General features: G+C 56.2%; 2 protein-coding genes across 2 annotated transcripts; both read right to left on the reverse strand.

Annotated features, from left to right (window-relative positions):
- Window positions 1–9: 9 nt before the first annotated feature.
- On the reverse strand, window positions 10–6,982 carry LOC128936042 (bactericidal permeability-increasing protein-like). Its single transcript, XM_054274716.1, has 15 exons — window positions 6,868–6,982; window positions 5,948–6,047; window positions 5,198–5,326; window positions 4,599–4,754; window positions 4,183–4,246; window positions 3,686–3,749; window positions 3,178–3,269; window positions 2,837–3,013; window positions 2,579–2,638; window positions 2,286–2,453; window positions 1,933–2,000; window positions 1,664–1,706; window positions 1,250–1,313; window positions 680–756; window positions 10–74 (listed from the first exon to the last, which is right to left on the reverse strand). Exons 1-15 carry the CDS (start codon window positions 6,980–6,982, stop codon window positions 27–29), a joined length of 1,425 nt encoding a protein of 474 aa, XP_054130691.1. The 3' UTR covers window positions 10–26.
- Window positions 6,983–11,075: 4,093 nt separating this feature from the next.
- LOC128936015 (bactericidal permeability-increasing protein-like) lies at window positions 11,076–18,884 on the reverse strand. The gene is made up of 15 exons (XM_054274671.1): window positions 18,770–18,884; window positions 17,717–17,831; window positions 17,335–17,463; window positions 16,746–16,901; window positions 16,322–16,385; window positions 14,457–14,520; window positions 13,909–14,000; window positions 13,568–13,744; window positions 13,310–13,369; window positions 13,017–13,184; window positions 12,670–12,737; window positions 12,401–12,443; window positions 11,987–12,050; window positions 11,417–11,493; window positions 11,076–11,151 (listed from the first exon to the last, which is right to left on the reverse strand). Exons 1-15 carry the CDS (start codon window positions 18,882–18,884, stop codon window positions 11,104–11,106), a joined length of 1,440 nt encoding a protein of 479 aa, XP_054130646.1. The 3' UTR covers window positions 11,076–11,103.
- Between the last annotated feature and the right edge of the window lie 1,724 nt (window positions 18,885–20,608).

A 20,608-nucleotide genomic window follows, 5' to 3' on the forward strand; every position in this document is an offset into this window, starting at 1 on the left:
GCTGAAGGGCTCTCATCACCACATCTTCATCCCCGGGGCTGGAAGCGAACGTCTGCTCCAAGCAGCAGGAAATTCTGGCAGAAAGAGAGAAAGTGCTGGGCTGCTACGGGCCCTGGCAGCTGCACTGCCCAGCACCCAGCACATCCCTGAAGGCAGAATGGATGATATGTGGCTCTGCCAACCCCTGTGGCAGTTTTTCCCCCGCGACAGACTCTGGAGGCATTTCACAGCCACACCTCACTACAGCTTTTCAGCAGCCCCATTGTGACCCTGCTTTGGGGTTTCCCCAAGGCCCCCCACAACAGGGGGTCTCTCTGCTCCCCTGCACCTACTACAGCTCCTTACAGCTAAGCAGGCAGGGGCTGCCTCCCACCAGGCATCACAACATCCATGAAGGCATTGCCAGTCAGGGAGAGCGGGGATTTGGGGCTGACACTGCTATAAAAAGCAGCATTGGAAACTCAGACCCCAGGCTTAAGAACTGGAGAATGATGTGGTGCCATCCCAGACACCCAAAATGAAGCCCAGTAAAGCAGAGATCTGGTTTGCTGCTGAGAGCTCCCGTCCATCACATCATGGCACAGCTGAGGGAACTGGATTGGGAGGCTGTGCTGGTCAGCAGGGCTTTGTAGGCAGCAGGATGGGCCCCAGCTGGAGCCAGCTGCTCCCTCTCACTCACCTGGTGGAACCTCACAAGGATATTGGAGAGCTGAATCCTGTCTGGCATCGGCAGACGGAAACCCTCATCTAAGCGGGCTGGAAAAGACAACACATGTGTCTGCATTGGGATGGCAATGGGAGTCAAGAGAGCACAGAGCACTCAGAGAAAGTGGCCACCTCCTTCTCCCAGCCCTTTCCTCTCCTCCACTGCTCCTGGGGCAGGCAGAGGAAACTCCCGCCAAGCTCCACAGAAGGGCTGCCTGTTGTGCCAGGACAGCCCCCTTGGCCACTGCTGCCACCAGCCCCACTCTGGTGTGAGCTGCTGGCGAGGCAGGAGATGCAGGGATTCGGGGAGAGGGTCTGGAAAGCATTAGGATCTGCACAGGGCTCATATTTTCCATTACGTTTGCTGCTGGGAGCCTGTCAGAGCAGCAAGAGGCTCCCTCTGCTTCACTGCCGCCTCCTGCACACGCTTTGCCCTGCATCAGCCTTGGCAAGGAGGATTTAATTAGTGAGCTGGGACCCCTTGGATGGAGCAACCTGAGTGGAGGCTGCTCCAGCAACCCCATTCCCCTCAGTAGGTTCTCACCATTAAGATGTGGCAGGAGGACACTGGAAGTCAAGTAGTTCATTATGGACTGCACAAATTGTACCTGGGGAATGGGGAGAGAGGGAGGAAAAGCTTTAGCCTGCAGGACAGGAGACATGCAGGTACTTCAGGATAATTAGAAAAAGGAAATGAAGAGTGGAATGGGCACACACTTTGCCAGAGACCAGCAGCTTTGTCTGTTCCCAGTGGCAGTGTGGGAAATGTTTGGGGTGAGAGCAGCAATGGATCAGGCTCCACATCCCTTCCCAGCCTTGCAGGCTGAGGCAGGAGGTGGCTGCAGGGTCAGTGTGGGGTCCCATGTTGGGAGGCAGTGGGGAATGACTCTCTGTCCTTGCCCCCAGCAGGCTGCCAGCTCCATGCTGGGGGCTCTGCTTGTGGTCAAGGAGAGCTTACCTGGAAAGTGCCAACAGCTGAATCCTTCAGAGAGAGCCTGATCCTGCACAGGGACAGAAGTGGTGCTGTGGAGGATGTGCCCAGGGAGGGAGCGATTCCACCCACCCATGGCCATGCAGATCCCACTCCCTCCAGCCCCAGCTCATTCCTTCCCTGCACAGCAAGGCCACATCCCAGGCACCTTCCCATCCCCTCTCTGGCCCTGGGCACCCAAAACAGAAAGACCCCCAGCCACCCCCTGCCCAGGCAGTGGCTGCTGCCCTCTGTACCTGCCCACATCCAGGCTCCCAACTATGCGGCCGGATCTCACGTTGATGACAGCGGACACGTTCCCTGTCTGGGGAGAGAGCACAGAGCTCTGGCAGTGCTCACCCCACCTCAGCCCAAAGCAGACACCAGGGGAAAGGCTCTGACCAGCTGAAACACACCACTGCCCATCCAGGGGCGTGTCTGCATCCAGCATTAAACCTGGCATTTGTCAGCTCAGGCATTGTTCACTTGGGGACATCCTCACTGTGCCTGGACAGCACCTGGCAGCTCCCCTGGCACGATCTGGGCAACAGGACAGGGCACAGCTCAAAATCCCTTCTGCCCCAGCACCACAGGCCGTGTCTGAACTCACCAGGCTGAGGAGGAAGAGAGGAGCCAGGCTGGAGTTGGGAAAGATGGCATAAGCCTGGACATCCACAATGGGCTGGAATGAGATTCCTCCTTCTCCAACAGTCAGGAATGGAGCAGTGGGAGTGGACACCCTGAACTTCATTGGCATGTTTGGATACTTCTCCTCCAGCTGTGTGGGAGATGGGAGAGGATGGGAATGATGGCACAAGCCCCCAGTTCTGAGGGGAGAACACCTGTCACAGAGCAAAGCCTGTGTGTGCAGGAGCTCTGGGCAGGCAGGGCCAGACTGCTCACCTGGGGAATGAAGGCTGAGAAAAGAGAGGTGTCCAAGCTGAATCCCGCTTCCTTTGGGATCTGCAGGGAGAGGATTGTCACACTGGGGCAATGGGGCACAGAGGAGCCCATGGCATCCCCACATGCTGCCATATCTGACAGTCTCATCCCACAGCCCCCAGCTCTCTCACTGGGGCTTCTCCAGGATTGCTGGCTGCTCCCAGAGCTCCTCAGCAAATGGAACCTCTTTCCCTGCCCTGTGCCACTCGTGCCACTCACCATGGCCTGTGTGATTTCAAAGACCAGTGCCCCAGCCTCGTGGTAGGCAATGCCGGCTGTGTTGAAGAAGTAGCTGGAGGCTCCAAAGTAAACCATGCGCTCGTGATCCGAGGGGAAGGCCAGTGGCAGCGGTGAGAAGGGCACGGGGGAGCGGTGGGCCAGGGAGTAGAATTCACCCTGGGAGGAGGGAGAGACGTGGAGAAGGGCTGCAAAAAGCAGTGGGGCTCACCTGCTGACTCACACTGGCCAACAGCATTTGCAGCAGGTACCAAAACCTTGGCTGTCACCTGCCTTTGGCAACGGCACTGGCCAAATCAAGGGTTCCCAGGGCTGCTTCTCACCTTCAGGTCTGCATCCAGGGACTTGGTTGTAGCTCTTGGGGGTGCCACCAAGGAATAATCAATCCCAATCTTGTCATCTATCCTGGCTGTGACTGCAAACACAAGGAAGAGAGATGAGTAAGGAGATGGTCAGGAAATCTGGAAGCAGATGGTCTCTACTGGCATCTGGGCAGTGCCATGACTGGGCTTCCTTGTGCATCAACTCACTACCAACTGCTCCTCTGCTCACTTCTGCTAGGAAGCAAAAATCCCCACTTTCCCCCTGACTTTTTCACAGCCATCTCTTGGACCTGAGGAGTGACCACGGTCCCCCAGCTAATCAAAGCTCCTGACAGTCGGTGGGCATTCTGAAGGAATTCCCACAGCCAGACAGGACACACAGTGATTTCTCTCTGCTGAGAACTTGCTCCCCAGCTCTCAGCTCCCAGGGACACAAAGTAAAACATTCCTCATGGCTGGGAATAGATAGTAAGAGCTGCTTCTAAGCCCACTTAAAGCCCCCCAGTACCTGGCAGCGTCCGGACCTGCTTCTGGAGCTCGTTTTGTACAGACCGGGCCACATTGTCACAAACCTGTGGGGCAGAAAGGCTACAGGGCTGAGCAGGGCCAGCCGGATCACAGCCACACTCCCAGCTCCATGACAAAAACTGCTTAAGTAATGAGCACTGTGATGATTGCCTCCATTCATCAGGAAGCACATTAAGTGTCCAAGACACAAGCAGGGTTTATACCTACAAGCATCTGCTTGCAACAATTTCCCCTCGGCACAGTTCAGCTCTGGGGAGACCCTTGGAAGGGGAATCTCATGTGGCCCATGCAGGAATGAACAGTGCTGAGCAGCCAGGGCGTGGCCAAGAAAGAGCAACAGAGAGGATGAACCCACCCACAGCGGCGCGCTCTGGCTCTAGTTACATCCCTACTTCTGAGCCTTCGAGGACATTACCTACAAGTGGGGGCCAAACACAACCAGAAAACACAGGACCCAACCCTCCACTGCTCACATACCTTGCCCTCTAAAGTCTTTCGCAACTTCCTCTCAATAATGCGGTGGAACAGATTGTAAAGCCACCTGCAGAGAAACACAGAGAGAAGCCCTGCCTAGCTCAGATCCATACTGCAGAAGGATGTGCCCAGGAAAGGGAGACAATAGAGAACATCATTCTCAAGCAAGACCCTGGGAACATCACTCCCACACCAATGTGGCATCTGGCTTTGTCCCAGGGTTTACATTTGAAAACAGACTCACTGGTAAACCCCACCCACCCCCTCAAATGTGCAGCCACAGCAGGGGAAATTCAGGCCATATTTAAGACCAGGCAACCTCAGATTTGCCAGCAAGCTACGCCTCTAAACAAGGCCACATTCCCATGGCAGGTGGGCTAACACACAGCCTTTCCAGACCTTTCAGTAAAGTCACATACGCAAGCTTGCCGGAAAAGCGCACCCGGACGTTGGAAATGGTGGCACTGCAGTCCGAAGTGCTGATGGTGGGCCTCCCAGTGGTGTCACTGCCCAGCCTCAGGATGATTTTCATGTTGACATTTTGTACCTTCACGTTAAAAGATCCATGTCCCTTGCTGCAGGGAGAAGGGGGATAAGAAAGAGATGTTTGTCATTGCCAAGGCCTGGTGAAGAGACCTCAAATCTACTTGAGGATGCATCAATCTGGATCAGTCGCCCCCTTGTGTGGTGCATCCAGAGGAGACTGGGAAAGTGTTTAAATTCAGGGGAACCAAATTTCACTGGCACATAAACCAGGACAGATAACCTTTAAATAGAGGGGAGTGAGAGCCCATAGGGGTGGTGGAAGACAGACCAGAATGTCCATGTATAGCTCTCCTTTCACATGCTTTGTTTCTGCCTCCCACCCTCTTTTATCCATCATATCTGGGGGAGCAAAGTGACAGCTGCCCAAAACACAAGGGAGAGGGAGAGGGAGAGGAGAAAAAACCTGTCCAGTTCCAGAGTGGGAGACACAGAGTGGGTGCCTGAATAGGGAGAGGAAGAGCTGGCCACTCACATAAAGAGAAACTTCACCCGCCAATCGCCATTCAGCTCAGCAAAGGCGTTGGAGATGGAGACCTGCAGGCCCACGTTGGGGATCGGGGTAATCCGGGAGTGTGGCAAGCGGAAAGTAGGAATGCGCAGCCTAAAAATACACAAATAAAAAGAAAAGTCATGTTATAGTGGTTCCACACTCCCAAGCACAAGGGGAGGGAGGCAGGGAGGGAGGGAGACAATCAGAGAGGGAAGAAGGGTGAGCAGGATGGAGTCACTGCACTGGCAGCATTTCCAGCTGCAGTGCTGCTGCTCCAAAGCTAGGCCAGGCAGGGACACACAGTGCAGAGCGGCACCTTTGGGAATGTGGCCCTTGCAGCCACCCAAGGCAGCTCCAAATGCTGCCCTGCAGGAGCAGAGAGGCACCTGGGCAGCAGGGAGCTGGCATTTCCACAGGGACTGGGCTCCTGCTTCACATAGGAACGTGTGTCCCGGTCCCACAGGCAAGGTCACCTCCACTACCCAGGCTGTGATTGCACACAGTCCACCCATGCCCAGAGTGCTGTGAACCCAGTTCCATTTTTCCCCTTGGGAAAGGAGTAAAACAGGAACATGCCCCAAGGACAGGGCCAAGAGCTCAGGGAGCTGTGGTGGGGACAGGACGGTCCTCACTCCTACGGGAGCCCCCCAGCCTCCCCAATCCTCCTGCCCCTCAACTGTGTTGGGGGGCAGTGAGTTCCTCTAAGGCACTGGCAGGGCCCACAAGGCTTACCTGGAGAATGAATAGCGCACCTTCCCTGATTTACCCGAGAAGTCTGGCAGCTTCAGCTGGGCCAGCTCCTTCTCCAGGATTGCAATCCCCTGCTGTTGGGCTGCAGGGACACAGGGACAGCGTCACTCCACCATTCCACCACTCCATCCTTCCAGCCACAGGAGCTGGAGCACACACCGGGCATGCAGCAGAAGGATCAAAGGAGAGATCCAGGTGATGCTGCCTCCCAGGTTGGATTTAAAGCAAACCTCCATGCACAGAGCCCTGAGAGCACACAGGCAATGCTGCCTGGAGCCCTGCTTGCAGCCCCAGGGGAAGGTGGTGGCTGCAGAAAGGAGGGAGGTGTCCTAGTCCTCACTGTCCAGGCAGTGTGCTGGGTGAGATCTGCAAGAGGTCTGAGGCACTGGGATGCTCTGTGTTTCTCACACAGTGCATTTCAATCCATAACTGTGCTCTGCTGGAGCCGGGCTCTGCCTGCCTCGATAAAACCAGCACGGGGCCCATCCATCTCTGTCACTGCCCCTCCCTAAACTCCCCAACTCCTCTCTCCTCTGCAGCTCCCTCCTCCAGGGCTCACGGCTGGGATGTGCTGTGGGACCAGCACCCTCCTGCTGTGCCAGCCTCCCACACTGCCTGGCTGCAGCTCCCTGACACCCCACAGGGCTGGTCCCCTCTGCAGGGGCTCCATCAAGCTGTGGCATGGGGGGCAGGCAGGTGCAGCAGGGAAAGCCCTGGCTGATGGTGCATTTGGCACCCCTGTCCAAGGATTTCCCCACCCTGTCCCTGTGCTCCTCACATGGGCACCCATGGCCAAGGATCCTCCATCCTGCCCCAGGACCCTGCACTTCTCACAGGGCACCTGGCTCCACACCTCTGCCACCAGCACAGCTGTCAGGAGAGAAATCAGAAGCAGAACCCACCGTAGTCCAAGCCTGCCTGGGTGATCCTCACCACGAAGCCAGGGTTGGTGGCGGTGGTGAGTGCCAGGCACAAGGTCAGTGCCCCACAAGCCACAGCCACGCTCTGCATTCCCATCCTGGCTTCCCACTCTGCAGGGCTATGCTGGGCTGTCCCAGCCCACACCACCTTTATATCCCTGCCAAAGCAGGAACCTTGGGCAAAGGTGGTGTGAGGAGCAACAGGGGTTGTCCCCAGGGCTTCCTGCTTGGCCACCACCCTGCTCCACTGTCCTGCTGGCACCATGGGCACATGGCCCAGCACAGAGGCACACCTGGTACCTCCCACCCAAGGCAGGGAAGGAGCAGTGGAAACTGGGAGGCAACAGCCCTGTTTCCAACTCTCTGTCACTGCCAGCAATCCCTGCCTGTGGCATCCTCTGTGGAGCAGAGCTGGGTTTGGCAGTGGCAGCTGAGCCTGACAGAGCCACGTGTCTGCAGCCTGCCCCCAGAAAACAGCCTGGGAACAGCCTGGGCTGCCCAGGAGCAGGGTCCCAGCCCTGCTGCTCTCCATCTCTGTCCCTGTCCTACAGCACTCCTGGCTACTCTGTGAGCTGCACCACAGACCTGCCAAAGGCCCCAGAACTGCCTTGGGGCACAACTGTGGCTAAAGAAGGCAGGTCACAGCTTCTCACCTCATGTGAGCAGATGCCAGGGACCCCCACACCCAGCAGAGCTGGCAAAGGAGCACCTGCCTGGGCTGGACAGCTGCACTAGGGCAACTACCTCAGTGGGGTGCCCTGCACCTCCAGACCCTGTCACAGGGCTCCTGCACAGAGCATCCACCAAAAGGAAGAGACATCCATTACCCCAGGATCAAGCTCCAAAGACATCACTGCTGAGGCATGATATGTCCCAGCTGTTGTCATGATGGCTGGAGACAGGGGCAGGAGCTGGGTGCAGCCAGGCAGGTGTGAGGGGGGAACACCCCCGTGCCCCCCCAGCCAGGAGAGCTGGGCTGGCTGGGCTCTCCTTGCAAGATAAAGTAACGGAGGAAGAAATATTTCAGTCAATTTCATTTCCTGTGCTCGTTGTCCCAGAACAACAAACCTATGGCTGCAGATGCAGGCAGATCTCATGCTGGATCCAGGGAAGTCCTGCCTGCCAGAGGCAAGATCTTTCAACCTGTGAGCAGAGCTCCTTGTGCCCAGAGGTTTTTTTGCCCAGAAAGAAACATGCAAGAACAGAGGAGAAAGGCAAAAACCAAATCCCCCCTCACAACCTTCTTTACATTGTGACCCTTCCTGTCACTCATCATCAGTTCTTATCTGGGTCTGGCTCAGGTTAGAGCAGGAGATCCCAAACCTGCCATGGTGACAACCCCATCTCACTGAAGGGCTGTAACAAAACAACATTCAAGATGTTCAGGAAGAGCATGGAGGAAGCTGAACTCTTCCATAAGGAGAAATGAAACTGTATAAGGAATAGCATAGAGGGGACACAAAACCAGGAAGTCTTTCCCCAGGCATTGAGCACATTTTGAAGTTGAACTGAAAAACAAGCCTTCAAAGAGCCGAACTCTGACCAAACACTGCTGTGTTTGGCAAGGAGCAGCCAAAACCACATCTAAAGCTCAACATATGTGCCGGTCCCGCTAGTGCTTCCTGCAAGTGGTGACAGAGGGAATGGAACATGAAATCCTGCCCTGCTGGCCCCAACCCTTTGGACAGGTAAAGGCTTCTCCTGCTGAGCTGCTCTGCCTCTTCTGGGAGTGTGGGGTCTGCTCCACCGGGCAAAGGCTGGCTCCCCCAGGCTGCTGGAGAAGGAATGGGAGTGGTCACATGGGAACCAGGAGCCCAGGAGGCCAGGGACTTGCAGGAGTCCTGTGCTGCTGCTGTCCTTTGCCCAGGACTGCAGGTCAACACCCTTCTCTCCACTGTCCATAGCTCCCCCCTGCTCCACAGGTCAGAAGTCCCTCTGGCCCCACACGCTCCTCAGCACGTGTGGGCAGTTGCCCATCCTGTCCCAGCTCTTTCCACATCTCTCTCGTGTGCCATGGCTCAAGACCCCCTGTAGCCATGTGGTGAGGATACCAAGTGCTACAGGGACCAGCCTGGGGTTTGCTCTTTGGGCTCTGAGCAGTGCAGGCACATTTGCCATCTGCAAGAAAATCTGAATACGTCTTTGTTCTGTGGTGCCATAACCTGCTCGTTTGCCATCTGCAAGGAAATCCAGACGCATCTGTGTTCCCTGGTGCCATTACCAGCCTGGGAATTCCCCGGGCAGCTTGTACCAGTGCCAGAGGCAGGACTGCTGCTGCTCTTCAGCCTCACACTGGCAGGTCTGTGTGGGCTGGGAACCATGATGAAAAACCCATGGACATAGAGGAAAAGTGAGAGCAGACTGTCTGGGGTTCAAGAGAACATGGAAAGAGAAGTTTTCAGCCCAAAATAAAACCTCCCTTACCCATTTCCAGACAGGATAAGTTCATTGTCACCCATAGGACTGGGCAGTGGTCAGAACCACTGGCAACTGAGGTTGTCCCTAGACCAACAGGAACTTCAGCACAGAGAGGTCACGGTAGGCATCAGGGCCTGCCACGACATCGACCAGCTTCTCCCTTTGCAGAATCCCTTCCTTAAGTCTCTCGGCCATGCATCCTGCCAGCAAAGGATCCAGCTGCTTTCACCCCAGGCCAAGGGGGCTGCTGCCAGTGGGACTCAGGCCATGCAGCCCGGCCGTACCCAGGATCCCGACGCGGAGCGGAGCTCGAGCCTGGGGCCGCCGGGCCTTCAGCGCCTTGAGGTGCTGCAGACGGTTCCAGATGGCCTGCTCTGCCTTCTCCCTGGGGACCCAGCACAACGGGCTACTGCAGCTGCTGCTCCCGCTCTGAGCCCCAGCCTGAGTGCCCAAGTGCTCTGTCAGGAGAATTCAGCTGAAGCAGGGAATCTAATGGCACCTGAGAGTGCGTTTGTGGTGTGCGGATTATGTCTTGGCTCTGTCTTATCTGCTATCACTTTGCTTGCCTGAGAGCATCTCCACTGCAGAAACACTTTAGGGACTAAGCTCTTGGGGAGAAAAAGTGCCTTGGCCACAGCACAGAGGGACGCTCTCAGGACCGAGCGCCCGGCCAGGGACGGGGAGGCCCCACTGCCACCTTTGCCCCTCGACGCCGCGTTCCGCCCCGCCGCCATTCTGGGCCCGCTCCGCTGCTGGGCGTTGCCACCGTGGGAATCACAAAATCACAGAATTAATTTGGTTGGAAAAGAACTCCGAGGTCATCGAGTTCAGCCTGTGACCCAGAAGCAGCATTTCAGCCAAACCAGGGCACTGAGCGCCATGTCCAGTCTTCCCTTAAACACCTCCATGTACGGGGACTCCACCACCTCCCTGGGCAGCCCATTCCAAGGTCTAACTATCCTTAACGTGAAGGAATTTTTCCTAATATCCAACGAAAAAAGCCCCTGGTGCAACTTAAGACCATGTCCTCTTATCCTGTCCCTGTTCCCTGGGAGCAGAGCCTGACCCTCACATGGCTGCTCCCTCCTGTCAGGGAGTTGTGAGGGTGAGAAGGTCCCCCCATGAGCCTCCCTTCTTCCAGGCTGAGCCCCCTCAGCCTCTTTGGTGCTCCAGAATCTCCCCTGGTTCCATTGCCCTTCTCTGGACATGATCCAGCACCTCCATGTCCTTCCTGAAGTGAGGGACCCAGAACTGGACACAACACAAGCCCTTCCCTGGTCCCCTTTCCCCACTATGGCTGATACAGGCCAGGATGCCCCTGGCCTTGTTGGCCACCTGGTGCTCATGTTCAGCTGCTATTCACAGCACCCCTAGGGCCTTTTCAACTGTGTTTTTTCCAACCACTCTGCCCCAAGGCTGGAGTGAAGGCACAGGATACTGCGACACAGGTGTTCCATGGTGCCTCACCATGGCCATGGAAACAGCCCAACAAAGTGGCCCTGATCCAGCTCCAGCTCCCATCTGGTCCTGTGTGGCCCAAGGTGCAGACAGTGACACCAAGAGCAGAGCCCCAGCACCAACGCCTTTATTGCTGCTCAGAGGGAGGAGGGGAGGGGGTGGCCCAGGGCACGGGACCCCCAGCTCATGGTAGCACCAGGTGAGGCCCCAGCAGGAGGATGGAGGGTGCAGGCCCAGGCAGCAGTGCAGGACAGTGGCAGGACTGGTGGTCTTCGGTTGCAGGGATGGGCAAAGTGGTGAATGGAGCAGATTTAGTGCTGAAGGGCTCTCATCACCAAATCTTCATCCCCGGGGCTGGAAGCGAACGTCTGCTCCAAGCAGCAGGAAATTCTGGCAGAAAGAGAGAAAGTGCTGGGCTGCTACAGGCGCAGGCAGCTGCACTGCCCAGCACCCAGCACATCCCTGAAGGCAGAATGGACTGGGACATGTGCTCTGGTTTGCTGCTGGGCCATTGGGATCTCAGTGAAGAGCACCCTCCCATTCATCACTTTCCAGCGCAGCTGGGGGAACTGGATTGGGAGGCTGTGCTGGTCAGCAGGGCTTTGTAGGCAGCAGGATGGGCCCCAGCTGGAGCCAGCTGCTCCCTCTCACTCACCTGCTGGAACCTCACAAGGATATTGGAGAGCTGAATCCTGTCCAGAAGTGGCAGAGGGAAACCCTCATCTAAGCGGGCTGGAAAAGACAACACATGTGTCTGCATTGGGATGGCAATGGGAGTCAAGGGAGCACAGAGCACTCAGAGAAAGTGGCCCCCTCCTTCCCCCAGCCCTTTCCTCTCCTCCACTGCTCCTGGGGCAGGCAGAGGAAACTCCTGCCAAGCTCCACAGAAGGGCTGCCTGTTGTGCCAGGACAGCCCCCTTGGCCACTGCTGCCACCAGCCCCACTCTGGTCTGAGCTGCTGGCAAGGCAGGAGATGCAGGGATTCGGGGAGAGGGTCTGGAAAGCATTAGGATCTGCACAGGGCTCATATTTTCCATTACGTTTGCTGCTGGGAGCCTGTCAGAGCAGCAAGAGGCTCCCTCTGCTTCACTGCCGCCTCCTGCACGCACTTTGCCCTGCATCAGCCTCGGCAAGGAGGATTTAATTAGTGAGCTGGGACCCCTTGGATGGAGCAACCTGAGTGGAGGGTGCTCCAGCAACCCCATTCCCCTCAGTAGGTTCTCACCATTGAGACGTGGGAGCAGCGTACTGGAAGTCAGGATGTTTATTAAGGACTGCATCATTCGTACCTGGGGAGTGGGGAGAGAGGGAGAAAAAGCTTTAGCCTGCAGGACAGGAGACATGCAGGTACTTCAGGATAATTAGAAAAAGGAAATGAAGAGTGGAATGGGCACACACTTTGCCAGAGACCAGCAGCTTTGTCTGTTCACAGTGGCAGTGTGGGAAATGTTTGGGGTGAGAGCAGCAATGGATCAGGCTCCACATCCCTTCCCAGCCTTGCAGGCTGAGGCAGGAGGTGGCTGCAGGGTCAGTGTGGGGTCCCATGTTGGGAGGCAGTGGGGAATGACTCTCTGTCCTTGCCCCCAGCAGGCTGCCCGCTCCATGCTGGGGGCTCTGCTTGTGGTCAAGGAGAGCTTACCTGGAAAGTGCCAACAGCTGAATCCTTCAGAGAGAGCCTGATCCTGCACAGGGACAGAAGTGGTGCTGTGGAGGATGTGCCCAGGGAGGGAGCGATTCCACCCACCCATGGCCATGCAAATCCCACTCCCTCCAGCCCCAGCTCATTCCTTCCCTGCACAGCAAGGCCACATCCCAGGCACCTTCCCATCCCCTCTCTGGCCCTGGGCACCCAAAACAGAAAGACCCCCAGCCACCCCCTGCCCAGGCAGTGGCTGCTGCCCTCTGTACCTGCCCACATCCAGGCTCCCAACTATGCGGCCGGATCTCACGTTGATGACAGCGGACACGTTCCCTGTCTGGGGAGAGAGCACAGAGCTCTGGCAGTGCTCACCCCACCTCAGCCCAAAGCAGACACCAGGGGAAAGGCTCTGACCAGCTGAAACACACCACTGCCCATCCAGGGGCGTGTCTGCATCCAGCATTAAACCTGGCATTTGTCAGCTCAGGCATTGTTCACTTGGGTACATCCTCACTGTGCCTGGACAGCACCTGGCAGCTCCCCTGGCAGGATCTGGGCAACAGGACAGGGCACAGCTCAAAATCCCTTCTGCCCCAGCACCACAGTCTGAACTCACCAGGCTGAGGAGGAAGAGAGGAGCCAGGCTGGAGTTGGGAAAGATGGCATAAGCCTGGACATCCACAATGGGCTGGAATGAGATTCCTCCTTCTCCAACAGTCAGGAATGGAGCAGTGGGAGTGGACACCCTGAACTTCATTGGCATGTTTGGATACTTCTCCTCCAGCTGTGTGGGAGATGGGAGAGGATGGGAATGATGGCACAAGCCCCCAGTCCTGAGGGGAGAACACCTGTCACAGAGCAAAGCCTGTGTGTGCAGGAGCTCTGGGCAGGCAGGGCCAGACTGCTCACCTGGGGAATGAAGGCTGAGAAGACAGAAGTGTTCAGCTTGAATTCTACATCCTTTGGGATCTGCAGGGAGAGGATTGTCACACTGGGGCAATGGGGCACAGAGGAGCCCATGGCATCCCCACATGCTGCCATATCTGACAGTCTCATCCCACAGCCCCCAGCTCTCTCACTGGGGCTTCTCCAGGATTGCTGGCTGCTCCCAGAGCTCCTCAGCAAATGGAACCTCTTTCCCTGCCCTGTGCCACTCGTGCCACTCACCATGGCCTGTGTGATTTCAAAGACCAGTGCCCCAGCCTCGTGGTAGGCAATGCCGGCTGTGTTGAAGAAGTAGCTGGAGGCTCCAAAGTAAACCATGCGCTCGTGATCCGAGGGGAAGGCCAGTGGCAGCGGTGAGAAGGGCACGGGGGAGCGGTGGGCCAGGGAGTAGAATTCACCCTGGGAGGAGGGAGAGACGTGGAGAAGGGCTGCAAAAAGCAGTGGGGCTCACCTGCTGACTCACGCTGGCCAACAGCATTTGCAGCAGGTACCAAAACCTTGGCTGTCACCTGCCTTTGGCAACGGCACTGGCCAAATCAAGGGTTCCCAGGGCTGCCTCTCACCTTCAGGTCTGCATCCAGGGACTTGGTTGTAGCTCTTGGGGGTGCCACCAAGGAATAATCAATCCCAATCTTGTCATCTATCCTGGCTGTGACTGTAAACACAAGGAAGAGAGATGAGTAAGGAGATGGTCAGGAAATCTGGAAGCAGATGGTCTCTACTGGCATCTGGGCAGTGCCATGACTGGGCTTCCTGGTGCATCAACTCACTACCAATTGCTCCTCTGCTCGCTTCTCTTTAGAAGGGAATAAACTATTTTCCTCCTGAATATTTCTCAGCAATGTAAACCATCTCCTTGACCTGAGGAGTGACCAGGGTCCCCCAGCTAAAGCAGCCCGAGCCCCCCCAAGTCTATGGGCACAAATCCTGAAGCAATTCCCACAGCCAGACAGGACACACAGTGATTTTGTCTGCTAAGAATGTGCTCTCCAGCTCCCAGCTTGGGTGCCTTAACATCAGGACATGAGGAGCAGACACAAAGTAAAACATTCTTCATGGCTGGGTAAACTAGAAAGAACTGCTCCTAAATGCACATATATCCACCCAGTACCTGGCAATGTCCGGATGTACGTCTGGAGCTCATTGTACACAGACATGGCCACTTTGTCACACACCTGTGGGACAGAAAGGCCACAGGGCTGAGCAGGGGCAGCCAGGTCACAGCCACACTCCCAGCTCCATGACAAAGCTTGCTTAAGTAAATGAGCACTGTGATGATTGCCTCCATTCATCAGGAAGCACATTAAGTGTCCAAGACACAAGCCGCGTTTATCCCTACAAGCATCTGCTTGCAACAATTCCCAACAGAGAGGATGAACCCACCCCGCAGTGGCAGGAGCACTGACTGCCCTGAAGCTGAGCTTTGCTGAGCTCCTACAGCTCTGTGTGCCAGGACAGGAGAGTGCATCCCTCTGCCTCTGCCATCCGCAAGTGAAGTCCTGGCATTTGTGGGGATTTTATTACAGGCTTATCACTACCCTGGGAAATTTACTGCAGGGCACTGTCCTGCAGATGGCTGAGGAAATCTGCACAAGCTCTTTTCAATGTTTTCACTGTAACATCACAGGAACCACGGGCAGGATCTGTCTGTCATCTGTCTGACTGGGCATGCTGCCCACAGAGCTGATGGTGAGATGCAGCGCTGCGGAGGGGCAGCGACCACACTGACAGAGATGAGGAGGATGAGGCAACACAGCTTTGGGCATGGCCTTAGTGACAGCCGGTTGCAGCTCTTCCCTGTCCCCAGTGATATTTTTCTGTCTGTGCTGGGAATGCTCCATTGCTGCCTGTGAGGATGTCGCTGCAGGCAGAAGAATGCAGTCCCAGTGACCGGGATTTCCCCATGACCCGCATTTCCCTGTGACCTGGATTTCCCTGTGACGGGGATCTCCCTGTGAGTGGAGTCCCAGAACTGGGGGTACTAGGGCTGCCCAAGCATTGCAGCAACAGCAGGAGGCAGACACAGGCTGCCTGGCCTGGGCTGAGGCCCAGCTGTGCCCAGGGTGCAGCTCAGTCCCTGCTCCTGCCCTCTCCTGCCCATTGCCCCTCACACCATGACTCCACGAAGACAATGAAGAATGTGTGTGGGGCAAAGGAAGTTTGGAGGAGGTGCAGAGGGCAGTGGGGTCCCTTTGCAGTCCCAGAGCTGTCCTCCTTCCAGGTGACAAAAGAGCAGAAAAGGCCTCTGAGCCCTGGTGTTGCTCCTGCTGCCAGACCATCTGCTGCCACAGACCCCAGGGGACTAGGGAACGGTGTTGCATGGAATTGGGAATAGTGCCTGGGCAGGATGGGATCTGCTGCAGGAATGGGATTTGCCTGTTCTCCAACTGCCTCCTTCCCAAGCAAGGTTCACATCCAGAGAGGCTGTAACTCATGCCAGTTATCCTTGTAGTAATTATTGCTAACAGCTTGTTTCCATGTCTTGTTGCAGGTCTCCTGCACGTCAGTGTCTGTAGTAGTCAGCAGTACCAGAGCTCCCTGACCCCCCTCAGTAAAACAAAACACCAAATGTCTGAAATCCAGGAATGAGAATTTCCCCCCAAGTGCTCCCCAAAGCCCTCCAGAATATGGCTGGTTAAAGGACAGCTCTGATCAGGTTACAATGAATTTGGCTGAGACATAAGATCTAATTAACTGACCACATGGAAAGAAAAGTCTTTGTTAATTAGGAACCAATTATGCTGGGCTTTGGCAAAGTCGCCAGGTTTCAAATTCAGCCTGAGTCAATCTATCCTATGGAGGCTGCGACGCCCATTCCTTTGGTTTTATTGAATTGGCAATACAGTCATGTGCTCTGGCTGTAGTTACATGCCTACCTCTGATATCCCTGCCCCTGATCCTTCCAGCACATCAGCCACAAGTGAGGGTTAAAGACCGCCAGAAAACCCAGGGCCCTGCCCTCCACTGCTCACATACCTTGTCTTCCAAAATCTTTCGCAACCTGGACTCAATAACTCTGTGGAACAGGTTGTAAAGCCACCTGCAGAGAAACACAGAGAGAAGCCCTGCCTAGCTCAGATCCATACTGCAGAAGGATGTGCCCAGGAAAGGGAGAGCCTAGAGATGGCAAGCCCCTGGGAACATCATTCCCACACCAATTTGGCATGTGGCTTTGCCCCAGGGTTTACATTTGAAAACAGACTCACTGGTAAACCCCACCCACCCCCTTAAATGTGCAGCCACAGCAGGAGAAATTCAGGCCATATTTAAGACCAGGCAAAGTCAGATTTGCCAACAACATACTCCTCACACAAGGGCCTCGTTCCAATGGCAGAACCACACTCCCATAGCAGGTGGGCTAACACACAGCGTTTCCAGACCTTCCAGTAAAGTCACATACCCAAGCTTGCCAGAAAAGAGCACCCGGACTTTGGAGATGTGGGCACTGCAGTCTGGGGTGCTGATGGTGGGCTTCCCAGTGGTGTCACTGCCCAGCCTCAGAAGAATTTTGATGTAGATATTTTCTACCTTCAGGTCAAAAGATCCATGGTCCCGGCTGCTGGTGGAGGGGGATGAGAAAGTGGATGAAAAATGCCAAGCTCTGGTGAAGAGACCTCAAATCTACTTGAGGATGCATCAATCTGGATCACTCTCCCTCTGTTATGGTGCATCCAGAGGAGATTGAGAAAATGTTAAAATTCAGGGGAACCAAATTTCATTGGCACATAAACTAGGACAGGTAACTTTTACACAGAGAGGAGTGAGACAGCAAGTAGGGGTGGTGGAAGAGAGACCTGAGGGCCCATGTATAGCTCTCCTTTCACATGCTTTGTTTCTGCCTCCCAGCCTGTTTTATCCATCATATCTGGGGGAGCAAAGTGACAGCCCAAAACACAAGGGAGAGGGAGAGGAGAAAAAACCTGTCCAATTCCAGAGTGGGAGACACAGAGTGGGTGCCTGAATAGGGAGAGGAAGAGCTGGCCACTCACATAAAGAGAAACTTCACCCGCCAGTCCCCGTCCAGCTCGGCAAAGGCGTTGGAGATGGAGACCTGCAGGCCCTTGTTGGAGATTGGGGTAATCCGGGAGTACGGCAAGTGGAAATCACGAAGGCGCAGCCTAAAAATAGACAAATAAAAAGGAAAGTCATGTTACAGTGGTTCCACACACCCAAGCACAAGGCTAGGGAGGGAGGGAGAAAATCAGGGAGGGAAGGAGGGCAAACAGGATGGACAGGGCCAACATGTCAGGGATCTGTGGAGGGGACAGGATGGTCCTCACTGCTCCGGGGGCCCCAACCTCCCCACTCCTCCTGCCCCTTGCCTGGGTCAGGGGGCAGTGGGTGGCTCCAGACACCTCTGGCAGGGCTCACCTGGAGAGCTCATAGTGTACCTTCCCCACACGCAAGACACGAGAGTCCCCCGAGATATCTGGCAGCTTCAGCTGGGCCAGCTTCTTCTCCAGGGACGCGATCGCCTGCTCTTGGGCTGCAGGGACACAGGGACAGCGTCACTCCACCACTGCTACAGGGGCTGGAGCACACACCGGGCATGCAGCAGAAGGATCAGAGGAAAGATCCAGGTGATGCTGCCTCCCAGGTTGGATTTAAAGCAAACCTCCATGCACAGAGCCCTGAGAGCATCCAGGTAATGCTGCCTGGAGCCCTGCTTGCAGCCCCAGAGGAAGGTGGTGGCTGCAGAAAGGAGAGAGGTGTCCTAGTCCTCACTGTCCAGGCTGCCAACCAGGTGAGGTGTGTGGGAGGTCGGAGGCACTGGGCTGCTCCACGCTCATTGCCAGCAGGTGAAGATGGATGGAGCTTATGTCCCAGGGAGCAGCAGTGGGTGCTGCACCCCAGCCTCCGTCTGGGAAGGGGAGTCACGTTCTCTCTCACACGGCTGGCAGAGCTGCCTGGTAAATGAGCTGTTTCTCACAGAGTGCATTTCAATCCATAGCTGTGCTCTGCTGGAGCCGGGCTCTGCCTGCCTCAATAAAACCAGCACGGGGCCCATCCATCTCTGTCACTGCCCCTCCCTAAACTCCCCAACTCCTCTCTCCTCTGCAGCTCCCTCCTCCAGGGCTCACGGCTGGGATGTGCTGTGGGACCAGCACCCTCCTGCTGTGCCAGCCTCCCACACTGCCTGGCTGCAGCTCCCTGACACCCCACAGGGCTGGTCCCCTCTGCAGGGGCTCCATCAAGCTGTGGCATGGGGGGCAGGCAGGTGCAGCAGGGAAAGCCCTGGCTGATGGTGCATTTGGCACCCCTGTCCAAGGATTTCCCCACCCTGTCCCTGTGCTCCTCACATGGGCACCCATGGCCAAGGATCCTCCATCCTGCCCCAGGACCCTGCACTTCTCACAGGGCACCTGGCTCCACACCTCTGCCACCAGCACAGCTGTCAGGAGAGAAATCAGAAGCAGAACCCACCATAGTCCAAGCCTGCCTGGGTGATCCTCACCACGAAGCCAGGGTTGGTGGCGGTGGTGAGTGCCAGGCACAAGGCCAGTGCCCCACAAGCCACAGCCACGCTCTGCATTCCCATCCTGGCCTCCTGCAGTGCAGTGCTATGCTGGGCTCTCCCAGCCCACACCACCTTTATATCCCTGCCAAAAAGGGAACTGCTAGTCACAGTGGTGTGCGGAGCCACGGGGGGCGTCCCCAGGACTTCCTGCTTGGCACCTTCCTGCTCTGCTATGCTGCTGGCACCATGGGCACATGGCCCAGCACAGAGGCACACCTGGTGCCTCTCTCTGAAGGCAGGGAAGGAGCAGTGGAAACTGGGAGGCAACAGCCCTGTTTCCAACTCTCTGTCACTGCCAGCAATCCCTGCCTGTGGCATCCTCATGCCTGTGGAGCAGAGCTGGGTTTGGCAGTGGCAGCTGAGCCTGACAGAGCCACGTGTCTGCAGCCTGCCCCCAGAAAACAGCCTGGGAACAGCCTGGGCTGCCCAGGAGCAGGGTCCCAGCCCTGCTGCTCTCCATCTCTGTCCCTGTCCCACGGCTCTCCTGGCTCCTCTGTGAGCTGCACCACAGACCTGCCAAAGGCCCCAGAACTGCCTTGGGGCACAACTGTGGCTAAAGAAGGCAGGTCACAGCTTCTCACCTCATGTGAGCAGATGCCAGGGACCCCCACACCCAGCAGAGCTGGCAAAGGAGCACCTGCCTGGGCTGGACAGCTGCACCACTACTTCAGTGCAGTGCCCTGCGATAGTCACTTCCAGACCCCTTCCTGCACAGAGCAGCCATAGAGATGAGGAAACATCCATCACCCCAGGATCAAGCTCCAAAGACATCACTGCTGAGGCATGATATGTCCCAGCTGTTGTCATGATGGCTGGAGACAGGGGCAGGAGCTGGGTGCAGCCAGGCAGGTGTGAGGGGGGAACACCCCTGTGCCTCCCCAGCCAGGAGAGCTGGGCTGGCTGGTCTCTCTTTGCAGGACAATAGTGAGGGAAGAAGAAATGATTCAGTTACTTTCATTTCCTGTTGGGGTCCAGGCACAGGAAACCCATGGTTGCTGATGCAGGCAGATCTCAAGCTGGATCCAGGGAAGTCCTGGCTGCCAGAGGCAACATCCTTGAGCCAATTAAGGATGTTGTGAAACGAAGCTGTTGCTCAAGCACAGCAATCCCTTGGGGCTGCAGCCTCAGGAGACCCCAAGGGATGAGGCCATGTAGTTTGTGCTGGAGGAACTCGGCACGTGAAGATCGAGGAAAGAGAGACCAAGGCGTTCTCTTCCTCTTTGCCTTTTGTCCCACAAGTTTTCAGCAGGGTCACTTGCAGGCTGCCTAGCAGACAACCAGTAAATGCCCACCAGGCTTGTATGAGTGGCTAAAAAAGGCTTTTCAAAGGGGCACTGCAGTCACTGTCAGCTCTGGGGCCTGGGAAACAGAGACATGGCAAGGATGGTGCCTGCAGAGAGGGACGAACCACCCAAGGAAGAGCTGGGTCCCACCATCACCACCCACAGGCTGTGACTCTCCATCAGTGCCAGCCCAATGCATTGCTGGGAGCCTGGAGACTGTGAGCAAGCTCATTGTGGCCAGAGCTCCTTTTGCCAGAAAGAAACATGCAAGAACAGGGAAAGGCAAAAGCCAAATCCCCACTCACAGCCTCCTTGGCATTGTGACCCTTCCTGTCACTCATCATCAGTTCTTATCTGGGTCTGGCTCAGGTTAGAGCAGGAGATCCCAAACCTGCCATGGTGACAACCCCATCTCACTGAAGGGCTGTAACAAAACAACATTCAAGATGTTCAGGAAGAGCA

The sequence above is a fragment of the Melozone crissalis genome, unplaced genomic scaffold, assembly GCF_028551555.1.
Source record: "Melozone crissalis strain CALT ecotype California unplaced genomic scaffold, PUWL_Pcris_2 ptg000017l_1, whole genome shotgun sequence".
Lineage (NCBI taxonomy): Eukaryota > Metazoa > Chordata > Aves > Passeriformes > Passerellidae > Melozone > Melozone crissalis.

Excerpts from the sequence above, each read along its gene's own strand:
- LOC128936042 (XM_054274716.1), bottom strand. The coding sequence starts at position 6,982 with ATGGGAATGCAGAGCGTGGCTGTGGCTTGTGGGGCACTGACCTTGTGC. Across the intron at positions 3,270-3,685 it reads GCAGGTCCGGACGCTGCCAG|TCACAGCCAGGATAGATGAC; the intron begins GTACTGGGGGGC and ends TTGTGTTTGCAG. Across the intron at positions 75-679 it reads TCCTTGTGAGGTTCCACCAG|AATTTCCTGCTGCTTGGAGC; the intron begins GTGAGTGAGAGG and ends TCTTTCTGCCAG.
- LOC128936015 (XM_054274671.1), bottom strand. The coding sequence starts at position 18,884 with ATGGGAATGCAGAGCGTGGCTGTGGCTTGTGGGGCACTGGCCTTGTGC. Across the intron at positions 13,185-13,309 it reads TCTCAGCCTTCATTCCCCAG|CTGGAGGAGAAGTATCCAAA; the intron begins GTGAGCAGTCTG and ends TCTCCCACACAG. Across the intron at positions 12,444-12,669 it reads GGGAGCCTGGATGTGGGCAG|GATCAGGCTCTCTCTGAAGG; the intron begins GTACAGAGGGCA and ends GTCCCTGTGCAG.